General features: G+C 40.3%; 2 protein-coding genes across 4 annotated transcripts in view; one reads left to right on the top strand and one right to left on the bottom strand.

The window, feature by feature from the left end:
* pvalb7 (parvalbumin 7) overlaps positions 1–19,052 on the bottom strand; it is a 38,675-nt gene that overhangs the window by 5,348 nt on the left and 14,275 nt on the right. The window contains exon 1 of one of the 3 annotated variants that reach the window (XM_028595197.1): positions 7,024–7,263. The exons of the other annotated variants lie outside the window; for them this stretch is intronic. The gene's annotated coding sequence lies outside the window, so the exon portion shown is untranslated. Of the gene's footprint in view, positions 1–7,023; positions 7,264–19,052 lie in introns of those variants that run through there. 3 annotated transcript variants of the gene reach the window in all.
* Positions 7,138–19,052, top strand: part of ncf4 (neutrophil cytosolic factor 4) — a 35,321-nt gene continuing 23,406 nt past the window's right edge. Inside the window, exons 1-3 of the mRNA XM_028595183.1 lie at positions 7,138–7,428; positions 8,582–8,666; positions 8,766–8,925. Coding sequence (XP_028450984.1) covers positions 7,397–7,428; positions 8,582–8,666; positions 8,766–8,925 — 277 coding nt within the window. The 5' untranslated portion in view covers positions 7,138–7,396. The remainder of the gene's footprint in view (positions 7,429–8,581; positions 8,667–8,765; positions 8,926–19,052) is intronic.

Here is a 19,052-nt window from a genome sequence, read left to right as displayed (position 1 = left end):
CCACCCCCTCCTCCGCCCTCGCACACCCCATCCCCACGTCTGTGTATTCTCTCTATTTTGAGAAAGGTGGGGTGGTTTTCAAGACGTGACGCACACCGTCGGCCCTGGAGTGCGATCACTCTCTCTGCAGCACTAATAAACCGCACACCGGCCATTAATAATACTATCTGACCCCCCCTGGGACCGCACCTCCTCCCAGGGTCTTCTCTTTTCCCTGCATGACCCTAATCTTCGTTTGTTTTTACACACATTTATCACCAGCCAGATATTTCCCTCAGGAGTTGGTGGAGACCAAAACAGAGCTAAAAAGGGGGAGAATGGGGGCGATATTGGACTAATTTGGACTTATTGGATTCATATTAGTATTAAAATACTAATATGACTCCAAATGGAGTTTAATGTTGCTCTGTGTTGCTGGATGCGTAAACGGGCAACAGTTTGCTAACGCACTTTACGAGGACATACTATGAAAGCCTGTCGTGGTCAACAAACTGATGCAACTTTAAAAAGACCATCCTGTAACACACAACAATCCCACTCCGGTCTGCTTCTCCTAACTGGGGGGCGTGCCGACCGCTATCTACCGTTGGTACAGTAATACACGGACTATGGATAAGTTCCGCCTACAACCCTACTCCGAAAAATCCGAGCTATCCCTTTTACAGATATTAACTTATATACTCATCTGTATGTCTGTTTATATAAGGGTGTTTGTTGTGTAAATAGTTTTGTATTATTGCTATTATTATTATTATAACTAATTCTATTTTTTCTATTTCTTATAATACTTTCTATATATTTTTTTCTCCAATGTCTATTTAATGTGTATTTCTGTTATTCTGATGTGTGTACATTTTTTTTCTTCTTTTGAGCTGCTGTAGCACAAGGATTTCCCCAGTGTGGGATTAATAAAGTCTATCTTATCTTATCTCAACATGTGTTCAGCTTGTTTTTTTGGCTGAATGATTGACTAAAATCAGTGTCAAACTTGATTTAACATGTCAGTAGGAAACAGTGTGAAAACTTGTCTGCCCGTCTTTATGTAGTTCTGTCCGTCTGCCTCTTCCTGTGAGGTGCTGACCCTCTGTACTCTCAGTGTCCTGTCCTGAGACTCTCCTAGCTTTCTCCTCATTATTGAATTACCCTTTATCAGCACTTTCCTGCATTGTAGAAAGACAGAGGGGAGGGTGGGGCGAGGTGGTGAGGACAACACACTGGAGGGAGTAATTTGTAGTTGGGAGAAAGGGTCAGAAGAGATAGAGGGACGCAAGAGATACATATAGATGGGTTACTGTAAACGAGGCAATAAATGAGGAGAGGCAGGCCAGGAGTATGTCAAGGACAAGACTGGAGACAAAGAGAAATAATTGGAATATTGAAGATGTTATTAACCCTGGAGAACAGAATGTGTAGGGTCGAGGAGACAAGGAGAATCTGAAAGCCTTTTATTGTTTTTGCGCTCATAGTTATAAAAGTGTGAAATCATTTTTAACTCTTAAATGGAAAAAGAGACAATGCAAAGATGGACTGATGCACACTTAGAATAGATGCATAAATAGATAGGTAGATACACAGAGTGCGCCACGGATCAAATATCAGATATTGGCCCTAAAAATAAACATGGGGGAACTGGACTGAGCATTAGAATATTGGATGTTTGCTTGCACAGTGACGACTCAGTCACCTAAGAAGGAGGGTTGGTTTATTAACATTATAAACTCACATGTAGACAAGGCATTACAAGTCGAATAAAAAAAGCATTTGATGTGGCATGCAAAACATTATTTTTTTTTTTTTATGTATTTATTTTTGCTGTTGAGTAATTATTGAAGTAATGTGACTACTTTGTCCATCAGTAATACGTAATTAGTAATTATTGAGTAGTTTTGGACATTATGCAGTTTGCAGTAGTCAGTTTGTGCTCATTTGGGTTGGTAACTTGAGTGCAGCAGCTCTCCCGACCCCAAGTTCAGTTCACACCAACATGCACAGAAGAGTGGGAGAAGGAAGCCCCGCTCTTAGCCAAATGTGCATGACTGCACTGCAGGCACTGGTTATAGTGGTTATAGTGGTATATTTAGTGCTGATATTACGGCTGGTGTGTGTGGGCGTGTGTGGGAGGTGGTGATTTTTAAAAGGAATGCACCAAATTTTTGGGAGTTTGGCCAAACTATTAAGTAATGAGACACCAGATCTTCCACATTTCCCTGGTATATTCCAGTTAGTCATGCTGATTGTTTAGGGCACTAGCGTTGACTAGCATTATCTCTACAGTGAGAACTTATCCTAAATGATAAGTAAGTCTAAATCATACTTTGGCTACAATATTTACAGTGTAAAACACAAAGCGTAACGGCTGCAGTTTTTTAACACACAGCTAACGTTGTGAAACGGAACAAGTTAAGTGTAGGCAACACAAATACAGACGGTTAACAAAACATCAGGGAGTGGCTTAAAATGAGTCACGAAATGAGGACGTAATAAGACGCAAACTGTTCTCACTTCCAGCTCGTAAAATACGGACGCTTGGGCAGTGGCTGTCAGCGTCGCAAAAATACGACGCAAAAATCGCCCTTCATCATCTGTATGGAACGCACCGGGCAGAATGGCAGCGGGACCGTGGCGCTGTAAGATGACGTAGTATTAAGAGCAACAACGCTAGCGAGTAGTATGAAAGACCAAAATGCAGCGTAGGGAGGTTGGTCGGGCTGGGTTCACCCAGGAGAACGGGCTCCCGCGTGTCACAGAAACATACATTTTATAACCCCACCCACGATCTTTTCCTAAACCTAACTGTCCCGTTCTTGTGTTGCATGTCAGTCAGTACGTACCGACACAGAGTGCCAAAAGTGACGTTGCTGGCACAATCGACCTATACAGTTGTTTTCTGGGTGAGGACGGGCTGAGTACTACATATATTATAGTAACAGAGTGCCATTATCTCTAAATTATATCTTATAGTCTCAGCATTTAGAATCATCCTGTGCTCAGGCTCACCTCTTCCTCTTTCTACTTCCCTTATGATGTCTCTATGGTAACCAGCTGTCAACATGGCAAACACAAGCCTTGGGTTTGTTGAGACTTTTTTGTCAGTCTCCCTTCTTCTGTTTCTCTGTGTGTATTTGTGTGTTTGTCTGTCAACTTAATGGCTTATTATAAAGTATGTCATCAGTAGACTTTTCACGGTGTACTTCTGTTTCAGTTATATTCCAAGGCTAGAAATAAACTATATACAAACACAGTTACAGTACAACTCTGTTAAGCGCATAAACACACACGGGCCTTCTATCCCACTTATACACATTCACACTTACACACAGAAACGAGAACAACAGACTCCATCAGCTAGCCTGGCCTTGAAGATAAATACACCCTTACAAAATGTTTCTGCAATTCATGGCTGGCAGTGGTCTGTTATGCGAGCAGCGTTTCAAAGGATCCATCTCAGGCTGCATGAAAATAGATATGGAGTACAATATGTGCTGCACGCACACACACAAACACACACACGCAAACACACACACACTCTCTCTCTCTCTCTCTCTCTCTCTCTCTCTCTCTCTCTCTCTCTCTCTCTCTCTCTCTCTCTCTCTCTCTCTCTCTCTCTCTCTCTCTCTCTATGCACCATTACACTCTGTTTCTGTCTTTTTTCATACACACAGAATCACTTACAGTCTGTTTCTCAGACTTTGTATAACAAACACAAGCAAATATTCACACCTACACAGTTTTTCCTCACACACACTCCTACATTCTCTCTTTGCATGTCTCTTTTCTAGTACTGTTTGCACGCTAGCGAGTTCAGCATAACTTGAACAAGTCACGACTCTGAAACATTTATGTATCTCAGTGAAAACAATAAGTCAGAAACAGGTATATGGATCACAGTGAACATATCCCAGGAAAAATGTGATTTACTGAAGCATGTAATGTATGCGTGGTTAATCTGCGTGTGTAGCCACTGATGCAGTGATGCAGGTGCTGTAGTCACACGCAGGGCCTGGTCAAAAACCAGTATTGAATCTTACAGTGGCCGTGGAATTTCTGTCCGACGTCACAAATAGAGATCAGCTGGATTAAGATAGTTGTGTTTAAGATGAGACAATAAATCATGGTTGCTCTCTCTCCCACTCTCTCACACACGCAAACCACACAACTTTGCTGACATCTAGTGTTATGAACTTTCATCACCTCAGATTTTATTCCAACTATTTCCCTTCTGAATAATTCCCCAGCCCTCGTCTGTATTTACTTATAATTGTCAACTGCAAAAGAAGGGTGAGAGATCATGTGTCACGACATGCCTGTGCAGGATTGTTTGTGTAAGGGTGTGTGTGCGTGTGTCTGTGGAACGTCAGCGATTTGGGGAATGTGGACTTTCTGTTTCCAGGATCATTTGCATGACAATGATGATGCCACCAATATATTCAGTCAGAAACTTGATAACAGGCTTTATTTAAGTAAAGTGCTGGCAATTGTTTTTACACATTTACACATGCTATTCTATTATCCATTTATTATGAATGAATGCAGTCTATATGAATGAAATCCATGTAGTTTGACACCTTAAAGTATCTGAAGGCAACAAAGAGGAGGCATAAAGTAACCATGCTGAAGAGCCAGATAATTCCCTTAACAACAATTCCAACAATTGGTGAAAATGCTAAAAGAATATAATAATCATAAACTAGCATAAATCATAGGGTTACCTAATCTACGTTGCAGCAGCTTACCTTTATAGTGCAACCTGTTTTTGCAAAGTTAAAGCGTGACTCCTACACTACATTTAAATGAATGGTATGTATGAACTTACAAATAGCGGTGCAAATGAACAAACAAATGTTTTTTACAAAGGTATTTTAGCCTTAAATGGAAACGTAATGATACCTAAATAATCTAAATATTATCCCAACTTCAAAAGTGACACAATTTATGAGTGGCAGACAAAAAATACAAAAGTAAATTTCTGACCCTGTTTGTCTCCATTTATTTCATTTAGCTAAGGCTCAGAAAAAGAGGTCTCACTCTGTCTCTTTACCTCTTAGTTAGATTTGTCTGTTTAGTAGAGTAGTAGAACATCCTTTATCACTTACTGGATCTCACTAAATGAAATGTCAAAAAGAAGTGTGTTCTTTAGTAAATGTTTATTCTGCTTGGCAATATATCATGATTACAGAGGACCTTGATGACACTGAGGTAAGGTTGTGTTTTTTTTTGTGTGTGACATAAATGAGCAGTCCTCCATCGTGTGATACCGTGTGGGAAGCTGGGAGAGGCTGCCAATAGTCAACAACCATATTGCTTGTTCACAGCATTTACACTAATCAGTCAAATTAAATACGGGAGTTATTCATTGATGTTTAAGATGGTGATGTGGCACCGCTGGTGGTGGGCACCGACTCTGGACGAGGCGGCTCTGGAAGTGTGACTGTGAACTCTCGAATAAAACAGAAGCTCTGTGACAATAATCAGCGACAGGCCACTTCCTTCCTGTGAAGTGTTTGGAGAGCCCCAGGGCATGATGTAATCCAAAGGTTTCTATTTTTACATCTGCCTTTCAAAACCCATTTACAGTCTGTGATTTTGGTACAGTGACATATAACTTATTTACGTCCATTCTTTTTTCACTTAAAATAACAGCTATTATAGTGTCCGCTGCATGTTATAGAGATGCGATGCATGTCAGCATTTTGACCAAAAGTAATATAACCAGTGTAGAGAGAATAATAGAAACTTGTGCTACTGCAGGAGATGTGGATCCTCCCTTACCTGAACACAAACGCATGCTCCAGAAACTTCATTTGAAGACACAGCAAAGCATCATCATAGAGGAGGGCAGGTGTGAGCATCTTTTTAAATAGCTCGTATGTGGACACCCCCTTAGCCAACCCCAAGTGAAACTGGGTGCTTTCCAAAACTGGCAGTTTGTACTTTCTTTTAATGTGGCAAACAACGTGGCACATGCTGCTTAGGTCAAATGACAGCCTCGACAAAAGGTCGCGTGTCCCAACAATGTGAACAAAAGAGCGGTAAACACTTTCTTTTTAAGGCTTGGCATGCTGAATCCAAATTGAAAGGGTATACAGTACTTACAAGCTGTCCAAATATGATACTGGTCTGAATGATAGGTGATAATGTAAATTAGTGCTGAACAGTATTGGGAGTAATGGCGTTTAAGTATAACGGCGTTTAAGTATAAGTTGCAACACCGTTATCGTTACTGAGAATGTAAAGTGGTGCGTTACTACAATTTGGTTGAATGAAGCGCGAGGTGACATCAGCTGCCTGGAGAGAGCGGGGGGGGGGAATCATGACACCGTTGCATATGACTGCACGCTCTGACTACCACTAAACACAAGACAGCGACGAGCCAGGGAAATTCAAAGGTAGCGTTCTCGAACTGGAAGTACCGGCACCACTTCTCGCTCATTGAAATTAAAGGCAAGAATGTTTATGTAACATGCACGCTATGCCCAGGAAAAAAAAAGACTTTATCCACGTCTGCCTCAAGCGACTCCAATCTCATGAAGCACCTGACGTCAACACATGCTAGCACGACACTAATTACTTTTACAATGTGGTAACTTTGTTACTATCTCAGTTACTTTTTGGGAGAAGTAATTCGTAACTGTAACTAATTAGTTTTTTAAAGTAAGATGACCAACACTGGTGCTGAATGATAGTTTCATAGGTTGTGCTCACCATGATAGACAGACATTTAAAGGGTTAATTCTAGTACCAAATGTGGTTTTGTTTTTGCCCTCAGATACAATATGTTTATTGGTATTTCTGTTTCTATTTCTTTAGAATAGTTCCAACTGCTCGGGGCACCTGTCCAGCAGTCACAGTCCACTCACTCTCCATTTGTGCATGTACAGGACCTGAGCATGTGTGTATACTCCAGGCCTGTGTGTATTGTGTTCCAATAACAGAGTTTAAAATTGTAATTTCCCCACTGGGGATCTATAAAATCAATTATTTATAAAAAAAAAAAAATTGTAATTACATTATATTTCAACTCACCATCTGCCAGAGTTGTTACAAGTTGTGCCACTCTTTCTCTGTTGTTTCAGCATCATAGCCTACCTGCCGTCTGACACCTGCAACCCATTTAAGACAATTTCCCCGCCCCTTGCCGTAATTTCGGCACACCGGGACGTCCAAATGAAAGCACCACCAGCCTCTGGTCTTTTTTTTAGGGAACTCTCGCTTCCCGTTGCATGTTTCCGCACAGTTGCCTCTGCAGACATTTTGAGACGCAGGCAGTCAGTGTGCAGCCCGCGGTGTGTGAGTGTGTTACTACGGTCGCTACCAAAGCTGTCTGTCGGAGGCGCGTCTGTCCGCTCACTAGTTGAAGTTTCTCCGTCTGTCTGCGGTCAAAGCTGGGCGCAACATCATGTCGCTGCTGCAGCAGTTACGAGACGAAAGGTGAGTGTCGATAGTGCAGTTTTACAGCACGTATAAGATGAAGCAAAATATCACAATATGATATGAAGTTAGATTACGTTACGTCAGTTCACTCTCTGATCCCTGCCTCTACAATATGATAGGTAGTGAAACTAGAGGCTGACTTTAATGTTTGCATATGTGTTGCGGCTGTGCTTTCGATTTTTTGTTGTTGCTCTTTGCTCATGAAGACAATGTTAAATGAATAAATAAATAAAGTTTCTTGCACGAGCTCATTATGTTTCACCGTTTTGTTGCTGTCATAGTAAGGTGGATCTCATGCAGCAAAATGCATGTAACATATAAGTAGCTACGGAAGGGGATTAGGGCCACATGTGAAAAATGTATTTCAGTGCTGAGTTTAAAGAAAAATCATAATCCTAAAATCAGAAGTTTCAGAAAAAAATTCTTTAAACTTTTTTTTTTTTTTCAGAATTCTGACTTCAAAATCAGAAATCAAATACATTTTTCACATGTGGCCCTAATCCTCTTCCTCGGATAAGAATGTTCAAACTTTGAAAAAAGGTAACATTTTGCTAAATATGTATCCTGAGATGGACTGTATGCAAATCTCTTGAGCTATCTGACTTTAAATCTGTTCAGGCAGACATTTAACATAGGCTTAATATACAGTATCAACAGCAATTCCTCCTTACAGGTGCTCTAAGCGATGTCACATGTTTTTTAGGCTACGACATTTTTTGTCACATACGGCAAACATCTCCTCACTATCCGCGAGCTGCCTGTCCCCTGAACACACTGTAAAAAAACATGGTCTCTGTAGACAGCCCAGGATCCACAAACGCCAACAAAAACAAAATGCGCCAACCTGCACCATGAAACATAACAGTGTTCCAGCCAATAACCGACGATAAGGAGTTGGTTGAGCCATCACCGCAGCAGCGATAGCACGTAGGCTACTTCCACAATGCGCGTTCATGACTGTTTCAGGAAGCACGGAATGGAGGGGGAGGGGACAGGATGAGGAGGAGGGAGAGGCGAGCTAGCCCTCCTTTTGTTTGACAATACTTTAAATGTCAACAAGAAGTGACATCACCCAACATTGCTTAGAGCTAACCTTGGTAATTGGGGTTTATATCGGTAAAATTCTAACCAGAATATTTCTTCCACTCAGCGACTTTGACCAGCTGCCTCATAACATCCCTATCTGCGCCACGATCGCTGATATTGAGGAGAAGAAAGGCTTCATTGACTACTTTGTAAGTTTAAAAAGTGACCACAAACTTTCAACTGAGCCGATAATAAACAAATGACGAGTACAAATCAGTTCCTCTCTCACATTCATGTCTCTGCTCCAGATGTTTGTGATTGAGGTGAAGACTAAAGGAGGGAGTAAGTATTTCATCTATAGGAGGTACAGAGAATTTTTCAACCTCCACCAGGTCCTCGAGTTCAGATACTCTCCTGAAAACTCAGACAAAGGTGGCCCCAACACCTGCATCCTGCCTTCTCTCCCAGGTGAGTGTGTGTGTGTGTGTGTGTGTGTGTGTGTGTGTGTGTGTGTGTGTGTGTGTGTGTGTGTGTGTGTGTGTGTGTGTGTGTGTGTGTGTGTGTGTGTGTGTGTGTGTGTGTGTGTGTGTGTGTGTGTGTGTGTGTGTGTGTGTGTGTGTGTGTGTGTGTGTGTGTGTGTGTGTGTGTGTGTTCACAGCACGGATAACTGCAGCAGTGTCCGATTTCATATTGTTCAAATACTGTACATATCTGTCAGGGGCCCACACCTCAACAGACAAATTATTGTGCCCTCCAATATTGTTAAGTTGCTTTCCTGGCAAGATGAATTGTGCCATGGGCTACCGTCTTCATAAAAGGCATCGGTTGGCTTAACAACATAAAACAGCTACTGTAAATATATTACTGAGAAACATTTGAATCCAGACTAGGGATAGACCGATTATCTGCCAGGGCCAGGGCCGATAATCGGCTAGGGCTGATAATCGTTTTTTGGCAGTTTGCATATTATCTGTATTACTTTGGCTCCGCCACAGCTCTGTGTCTGTCCTTCAGCTTCGGTTAAACAATCTTTTTGTTGTTGGAGTTTGTAACATTCCAAAATCTTATTTTTGACTTAAAGATTTTCTTTTTCCTGTGAATGCATATCGGTTCCAAATATCGCGTATCGGTTTCATTAACTACTAATAATCGCTATCGGCCTTGAAAAAACAGTATCCGTCGATCCCTAATCCAGACAACATGAGCCAAAAGTCCCAAAATACATCGGCTGGTTCTGATTTGAAGCTACTGCAAGTAGGGTTGCAGAGGTTAATCGATTAGTTGTCAACTATTAAATAAATGTCTGACTATTTTGATAACCGATTAATCAGTTTGAGTCAAACTTCTCTGATTCCAGTTTTTTTTAATGTGAATATTTTCTAGTTTCTCCACTCCTCTATAACATTAAACTGAATATCTTTCAGTTGTTGACAGAACAAGACATTTGAGGATGGCATGTTGAAACACTGAGCGACATTTTTCACCAAAATCAAGATTAATCAAGAAAATAATCAACCGATTAATCGACAATGAAAATAATCCTTAGTTGCTAACTGCAAGTTTAACTTATTTGTCTTGAGAGAACAACCTTAATATTCACAGATAAGCCATCATAGAGGCTTTTTCATACAGACAGCAGTACTGCTCCTCCTCCATGCAGTTGCTAGTAGCCAAGGAGGAAATGGAGTATTAAAAAACATGATGGACTCTTCAGAATAAGGTAATTATCTTCACTTGAGTTTCTACACGGGAAAGTCACTGGCCACAATCTTCTGAACATAGCCATACTGACAAATCCAGAGAGAGTTGCGTGGAGCTGATAGTCTTAATTAGCTTTGTAGCAACTCATTTGGCAATGGCTTGAAATGTTGACGTTCTAAAGTTCGCTTTAACTAACTATTGTTGTTTGTGATTTATTAGTGTATAATGGGATCAGCACATGCAATATTCACATAAAGCAAGCTTTATCAAGTTAATACATTAACTCATAATTTTTTCGACGTCTTATTTGTTTGACAACTTTTCAATCAGTAATTGACTGGCAGTTAGGCAACCTGTCACTTAGTACACTCATACTATTTTAACACTAATTCTAAATTCTAGTGATATTTGTGACAGAAGATGCAGGTTGGATAGTTTATAAATACACAAATGACAATCTGAAAGTAGGGATGGCGAAAACTAAACATTTTCTTGACCGGTCACCGAGCTTCATTAACCGGTTGAAACCGGTTAACCGTTTAGTTTAAAATATGCTACGCTATTTGAAATAACAGCCATTTCGAGCCGCGCCTGCAATTTCTCAACTCTGTCGCATCTCTCACACACACACACACACACACACACACACACACACTGCCCCGGCACCGCCCTTCCACTCACGTCACGTTTTTTAAATCCCCTACAGCGCGAAACAAGTCCCGCAAATGCGGCGCAGAGGAGCTTGTATGTAATCGGAGGACAAATGGCTCCTTAGTTTCAAAATAGTTTGGGAACAAGCCACGTGATCGCGTTTAAAATAGTCGTTTGTCTAGCGTTAGAAGCTCATTAGAAACATTGCCGCGGCTCATTTGAGAAAATGACAGCTCCGAAGAGACGCCGCTTTATTTTGAGTGTAGTGCTAACAATAATAAAGAAAGATGATGATCATAATCACCTTATCTGTTACCACTGAAATGCAGATGTAATGTGTTTCCAAATATAAGCCCATCTTATGCGGAATATTGCCTTATAGACTGCAACAGGATACAACCAATGGATAAAACAGGCACCTTCAGAATGCGTAAAACAGGCGATTAGGCTTAACAAAATTAATTGTTTGGTTCCGGTTTCCAACCGACCCTGTCAATTAATGTGCGACCCAAATTTATTTTATGAGCTTGGGGAAGAAATGATACTAATTAAATAAATACACAAATAAAAAATTTAAGGCGAACTAATAATTACATTTTTGTACAGCACTCTTGCGATGCAAGATGCCCGTTTTCCTCCAGCACTGCTGGAAGAGGACCCGATGTCGCCGCAGCGGCACTTAACTTTGCCGTGTCCAGTTTTACGGCAGCAGCAGCGTGAGGACGGCGCCTTCAAGCAGCCCTCACCGGCCACGGCGGCCAGCTACAGCGCTACTGCGCCGCCGGGGAGATTCAACACGTTAAACAGGGCAGATGAAACCACTCATGAACTATATGTTGTGTTTAATGTCGTTCAAGAGGATGGCAACGTAGCAAGCAAACCCGATCAAATGAAAGGTAAACGTTAGAGTGCTCTAACGTTACAGCAAGTCCCTGGGGCTCATTGGAGGTGGCTAACAGCAGTGAAGCTAATGACAACTTCACAACACAATTCATTTGGATACAAGCGTTGCATTATGGAAGATAGACGGGATTCTGAACAGCGATGTGCGCGCACACACGCACACGCACAGCAGAGCCGAGGTGTGTGCGTTACTTCACGCAGCACATGTACCGGTAACTGGCTGGAAACGATAGCTACAGCTTATACTTTATTTACTTCCGCTGGCGCAGATGAACTAACGGTACACTCGTTAACTGTAAGAAGCCTACAATAAACCCTCCATGATTAAAGAGTCAATATTTATTAATACCCACCTACCTGTTCTACAGGCAAATTTAAACATGTAGAAACCGATATTTCAGTCTGCTCTGCATGCTCTGTCCACTCTTGTTCACCGCGCTGTGCAAACAAAGCTCTACTCTGCAAATAGTGACTTTACAAACAAGCTCAAATGAAAGATGTCAGTTTGTAGTCTGTTTCTTAGTTTGCAACGAATCTTGATTTTTTGACAAACTCTTGTAAACGTAGCTGCTGTCCAAACGAACCATCCTCTCCGCTGGAGCGTTAAACCTGTGGCTGTATTATAAGACCAAAACAAATACACGTGGCTACTTAATATGCACGTGAATTACATGTTTTCAATTTATTAAGCGACAACTATACATGTAGTAACAGGTAGGCTATGTTATGAAAATATTGAGTATCCATCGCTACTGTAAATGCAAAAAAAAAAAAAAATCCTACTTATCCCATGCTGCCACTGGGAAAAAAATACAAATAAAAAATAAAATAAATTCCCTATCGACCCATGACCTCAACAGACAACAAACCGGAACCAAACAATTTTTTTTTTTTATGCCTTATAAAAAATTTGGCGTGAGGGATTATTTCACTTCACAGAAAACAAAAATATTGGAATGAGATGGCTAACTGTAGTAGCGTTTATTCCAATATCTAAAATTGCCTAATTTAGAGATCACTTTTTATTTTTTTAACCGACTAACAATAATTTTGACCGGTTAACGTTGAAACTGTCAACCACCAACAGTCATCGGTTAACATCCCTATCTGAAAGGAAAACTTTTTTTGTTAACTTGGATTATTTACTCTATTAACATCACTGCATTGTCAGTCCCTGCTTTCTTATTGAGTGAGAATCTAGAGTATAGTTGGCAGGGCTACTGTAATCTCCAGTTTCACAGCGTTGACAGTGATTTTGCTGTGTCGGGACTTTGCCGCTGACTGATGGCAGAACACTTTTTTTTTTTTTTTTTTTTTTTTTTTTTTTACGCCATCCTTTCTGCCTTGTCACTGTGTAACCTTCACCTTCAAATGTATACTCATTCTGCTCTGCTTCATGCATACGTAGAGGAACAGGTTGGGTTTTTGGTGACAGCTGGCTCAATTTTCACCCTGTGGCTGGAGGAACTGAAACCCATCTTAACAACCAACACATCTGCTACATGACAACAATAATTACTGTTGTGGCCCTTTTTAGAGATTTAGACACTTTAGCATCAATATCATGTGAACTTATTTTTCCAATTCTGTTCAAGTCACAAGGGTATAGTGGCAGCATATTTTAGGCGCATGCTGCAGCATAATAATGGGAAGTTGAGCACCGAAAACGCTGCGTTACAACACTGGTTCTCCAGTGAGTAAGATATCTGCTGCTTGAAGGGTAACTCCTACTCTCAAAATATGTATTCAAATTGGGAGTGGAAAGAGGGCTTCATTAGAATTCGAAAAATTCAAAAAGAGAAGGAATGTCTTGATAATGTTTTTTTGGCCCCTATCCGAGGCCTTCAGCTGATATCTGACACACTGAAATAATATCTGTAGCCCTTAAATTTGGCACAGTTTATTCCTATAAGCTTCTTTATCGAAATACCGAAAGTCCAGGTTCAAAACTAACTTTATAAGCTTAAATTATTGATACAGGACATCATATACTTCAGAGTTGTGGGAGCTACAGTACACTTGGCTTTGCTAATAAGAAAGAGGGAGTAGAGATAACGAAGTTATAGGCCTCAAAGATCAGCAGCTCCAAGTATTTCTGCCAAACTCTCTGTCTGAACTCGGAGTCAGTTGCACTGAAATGCCCCCAAATATTTTTTTCACATTCACACATTCTCATTTTCACTTGGATAATGCGGAGTGCTCACACTTTGGGAGAGCAGCGCTTCAACACTAACTGTTGATGTGACAAAAACACAGTGGAGCACAGTTAGGAAAGGATCGGAACTTTTTCTTTTTAGCTGATACCAACAAAAGATGTGCCCTGATTGGCCCTGATCCTTAGGATCTGTCTCTTATAATGAGTATAAAGTCCCAGAAAGACAAAATGTTGGCATCTTTACAAACATCCTACTATTAAACTGAACTTGAAAATGAACATAATGTACTTTCTTCCCCAAAAAGGTCCTAAAAGCATTTTGAGATTTAGATCTATTCTCTAAAAGTGTCACGTTCTCAGGCTAAATAATCAAATAAAAACCTGTGCATTGTCATCATAGTGCCACTTAGGAGTATATCGTACAAGGTCAGTTTAAAACCAGAAGACTGTAATAGTATAGTATAATCCAGTGATGGATATTCAAAATAGTCAGAAAAGAGCAGATGGCTAGAAGGACAGATAACTCCCCTGGGGAAAAATACAAAGATAAAGTGTGAGGAAAAACAGAAATGCTGAAGGTTAAGGGTTTGGGAGAGATGAAAAAGAAATATATTTGCAATTCGGGGTCCACTCAGGTCTCATTACCCAGGTATCTGCCAAAGCACCTATCTAACTAAACTTTAGAACCATACGCCTATAGTTAATAATAATAGATTGCACAAGATATACAGTATGGGTGGTGGCTATGATGGTGGTGTTTGATTTTGGAAGAGGATTAAACATCAGTGTTTCATTGAAACTTCTGACATGGTGGTCCTTTCCTCCACTATCATCATATTTACCTGAGCACAGAAGATAACCAGAACCGAAATATTGCTTAATTTAAATATGAATGGTAACACGGGGGCCCCGGGTACAAACTACAACACCAAAAAATATTTACCAAAACGACGAATATGCGTACTTTTTTTAAAGTAAGTGCTGCTTATTTGGACTAAGGGTAACTTCTCCTCAGATCTCTGCAGGGTAAAACCAGACAGCTAGCTAGACTATCTGTCCAATCTGAGTTTTCTGTCATAACATCACTAAAACAACTTTTAAACGTACACACGTTCTACCAAAACAAGTTCCTTCCTGAGGCTATTTTGCAGAGGCACCATTGCTCCGTCTGGCGCTGAGCGCCGCCCAAGACGATTGTGATAGTTTTAAAGAAATGCCAATAAACCAGAGCACGTTTTTCTCCCTTCCCGGAATGCTGTGTGGACTAGCCAGACCCTCCTCCGCAGCGCTGTGGAGGAAGGTCTGGCAATGTGAGACTAGTCGTAAGATGACAATGGGCAATTAGAACAAGAGAGAAAGAGAAAAGGAATATACCCAACAGAGGTAATTTAATAACCTAAGTTACCGGGAAGTCATAGGCTCACGCAAGTGATCTGTTGTTAATAAAGAATAAATGCTGTGAAGAAGCACCTGGAATGGCCACAATCAAACACAAAGAGTCAGCCCGGTGCAATAACGAGCCACAGACTGAAGAGTTGTCAATTTCAAAGACAGGCTGAGCAGACAAAAGCCTGCAAATATGATACTAGAATCGGGTCTCAAACTTATTAATATGCTAAATACAGTAATTATGCAACATCTTGTCTATGTGGAGTTGCAGAGAATGCATGCATGTATCATAATCATTTTTAGCTTGCCCACCATACCATTTTAAATGTATTTAAAATGAAGATTTTTTAGGCCTTTTATTTTTTTGACCGTACAGTACATGAAAGAGGAGAGAGATGGGGAATGACATGCAGCAAAGGGCCGCAGGTCGGAACTGAATCCACAGCCGCTGCGTCGAGGACTGAGCCTCTGTATATGGGCGCGCGCTCTGCCAGGTGAAATACCCAGGCGCCCTATATGGTGGATTTTTGAATAGAATCAAAAATACTTTATTTTTTGCGTGCAATAAATAGATATTATGATATAAGATGCTGTGTGCTGAGGTAGCAAGATGGCTTCAAAGCTAATGGTTTCCTTTTTAAGTCTGCAGACCATCTTTTAAATTTAAGATAAAATTTCTGACAGTGATTTCTGACAAGATTGTATCTTCAGAACCTATACTCAGGCCTCAGTCATTGGCTGCAGTGTGCCTGTGTTTGTCCTCTTGTCCTCATCTGCTCCTTCGCTCCAGTTTTATTCTGCAGCTCATTATTTTCCCATAAGTCTCTCTGTCTGGGAGCCGCCGTCAGTGTCTGTATTGATTATCAGGGGCTGGAAACCAACATCTGCACCAATAAAGGCCTGAGGGCTTTGAATATGTGGCTCGGACCATCGATTTAAGAGAGATGAGAACCGAGATGTGTGTTTGTGTGCGCATAGATGTATCAATTACTGATAGATGGTGAATCGGGTTACGCTGCTTTACAAAGTAATCCCACTTAAGTTGCATACAGATTTATTTCTGTTCCAACTCAAAAGGCTTTAGTTTAGCTATTGACTTGTGCACAGTGAACAAGATTACATTTGGTGTCAATGTCACGTTAACTGCATGTGCTATATACAGCATCGGTGCAGTACTGTAGAAGCACAGTAATCTGATTACAACGCTACAACTACATGATAACATCTACGGCTTTAACAGTCACGTTGCAGATACAAAGAAAAATGGCTGCATTTTGAAATACTTCATTTACAGGATAACATCACGTTAGGAACCAGTGGACGTAGTACTGTATTCTCGAATAAAATTATCAAAGTAACCCCATCTGTTTAATCTTCTTGGTGCACCTGTGGTGTTGTCTTATGGTTGGAGCTCTGCCACAACGCATCCAATCCAAAGCAGGCTTCTGCTGTTCTGTTATCTATTTGCTGTTTTCTCAGCGCCTCTCTGTCCTCCTCTAAGTGCCCTTCATGTTTACTGTATGTGTTGTGTGCCAAACGGGGTAAAGCTACAGATGATTCTTATTCTTGGCACTTGTTATAGCATGCTTAGAGGAGCAGAAGGTGTGTGTGTGTGTGTGTGTGTGTGTGTGTGTGTGGTGTGTGTGTGGTTGTGTGTGTGTGTGTGTGTGTGTGTGTGTGTTTCAGCAGTTGTAGTCAAGGTATAAATGAAATGAAATGAATTGTGAGCTGTTTGTCGATATATATATATATATATATATATATATATATATATATATATATATATATATATATATGACATTTTTGCAATAGACATCCTGCCCCAAAACACTAAAGAGAAGACATGCACATGTGTAATTGTGTGTATATGCATGTGTGTGTGTGTGTTTTGTAAATGTTCTCCGTTTGAAAGACTGCATCCATTGTAGTCTAATCAGAGATTGTTCTGGCACTAGGGGACTCAAAATCCTTAAGTGTGTGTGTGTGTGTGTGTGTGTGTGTGTGTGTGTGTGTGTGTGTGTGTGTGTGTGTGTGTGTGTGTGTGTGTGTGTGTGTGTGTGTGTGTGTGTGTGTGTGTGTGTGTGTGTGTGTGTGTGTGTGTGTGTGTGTGTGTGTGTGTGTGTGCGTGCAAAGTAATCCCCTATATTGAGTACAGAGAACTGTTTGATATCGTTCTGTGACAGGCAACAATAATTAACACATACCCAAGCACCAAAGCCTTACTGAGAAATGTGTAATATAAATTCTTTATAGACTTTAAGGCAGTGTCTCTCAATGTCACATTCTATATTGGGAAAGTTCTACTTTTCTACAAACTCTGATTTAGCATCTGCCACTGAGGAGTCTGTTGGATATGATTAGATCTGATGGGTTTAATTGCAGTGCCAGATCTCATCAGGATGGAAAGGGAATAAGAAAGACAGAGAGGAGGGAGACAGAGGGATGGATGGGTGATGGGTAGGAGCAAATAGAATAATGGAGAAAGCACATAGGTCTGTTTGGTCAAATTGAAACTCTTGTGATTAATGAGAAAGAATTCTCTTTTTGCTTTTCTTTAATAAAATAGAATTAGCTTTTTCCATTTTAATTTATTTTATTTTATTGCTAACAATTTCCAGTGAGCAAAATGTAAATGATTGAAATCAATTTCAATCTCTTTCCATCATATTAATTGAAATGTATCAGCTTCTTTCTTGAAGTCAAACAAAATCTCGTCTCCTATATCTTGTTTGAATGCAACATAGATCTTATGATAGAAATAATACGATTCTACAATAGATTTAGGGTCAGAAGAGGATTGTTTTCAGCGAGGTATCCAGCAGATGGTGAAAGGTGACCAGATGGGTGAATGAATAAAAAGTAAGTGCGTAAATGAGTGAATGTGTGTCTGCCAGTGATGGAGTGAGTTATCGTGCTCAGGAGTGAATGAGAAGAGGGAAATTGAGAGAGGAGAGAGGGCTGAATATTGTGGCTGAGGGTCATTAAGACTGTGCTAAATTAGATTTAACAGCAGTGCTAGATGGCTTTGTATGAATTGTAGAGCGGCCTGATTTAGAGCATTAGGAGCCTGCGCTGTGCCTCATCATTGTGGCTGGACTTGGTGTGATATTAGGGATGATGGGTAATATGTTCACGCTCTCAAGAAGGATACAATATGTTTTTTTTTTTTGACTCTTAGGGCCGGATGCACAGATCTCACACTACTAGTTTCAATATTCATTAAATCATCCAATATGTAGGCCTACGTGTAAACGTTCATTGGAAGCAAAACTGTATCTCAGTCATCATTGTCAAATTTCACACAAGAAATCAATCTTGATCAGTCTTAAGTTTCTTAATAAATATAAGTTTATTGTCACAACTAACAAAAATGTCTTCAGGACTCAGGTATAAAAATCCACAAAACATCAGCCAATAAATACAAATATTGAGAGCGTATTGCTTAATCAAATTACGCATAATTTAGATGCTTGTGATGAAAGTTGTTTCACACCTCCTACTGCATTTACACCTCCTATTGCTGAGTAAAGGCTATGTGTGCTGCCCATAGACTGTATAGCTGCCATATTTTTGCTAGCTTTGGCTTCCAATGCATATGCTTCACAATAAAGGAAAAAACTGAAAATTTAAGAAACAGGAACAATAACAAACACCAAAAGCAGAATAAATAAAATATTTATTAAAACTGTGCCTTTCCTTAAGTGCTAACAAATGTACCAGATACTGTACACTTCCTTTCTCACAAAGAATTTGCAAAGCAGATTATTTTGAATATTTTCAATCATGCGTTGTTTAC

Source organism: Perca flavescens, chromosome 2 (assembly GCF_004354835.1).
Source record: "Perca flavescens isolate YP-PL-M2 chromosome 2, PFLA_1.0, whole genome shotgun sequence".
Taxonomy (NCBI): Eukaryota; Metazoa; Chordata; class Actinopteri; order Perciformes; family Percidae; genus Perca; species Perca flavescens.
This window is presented reverse-complemented; position numbering and strand designations above follow the sequence as displayed.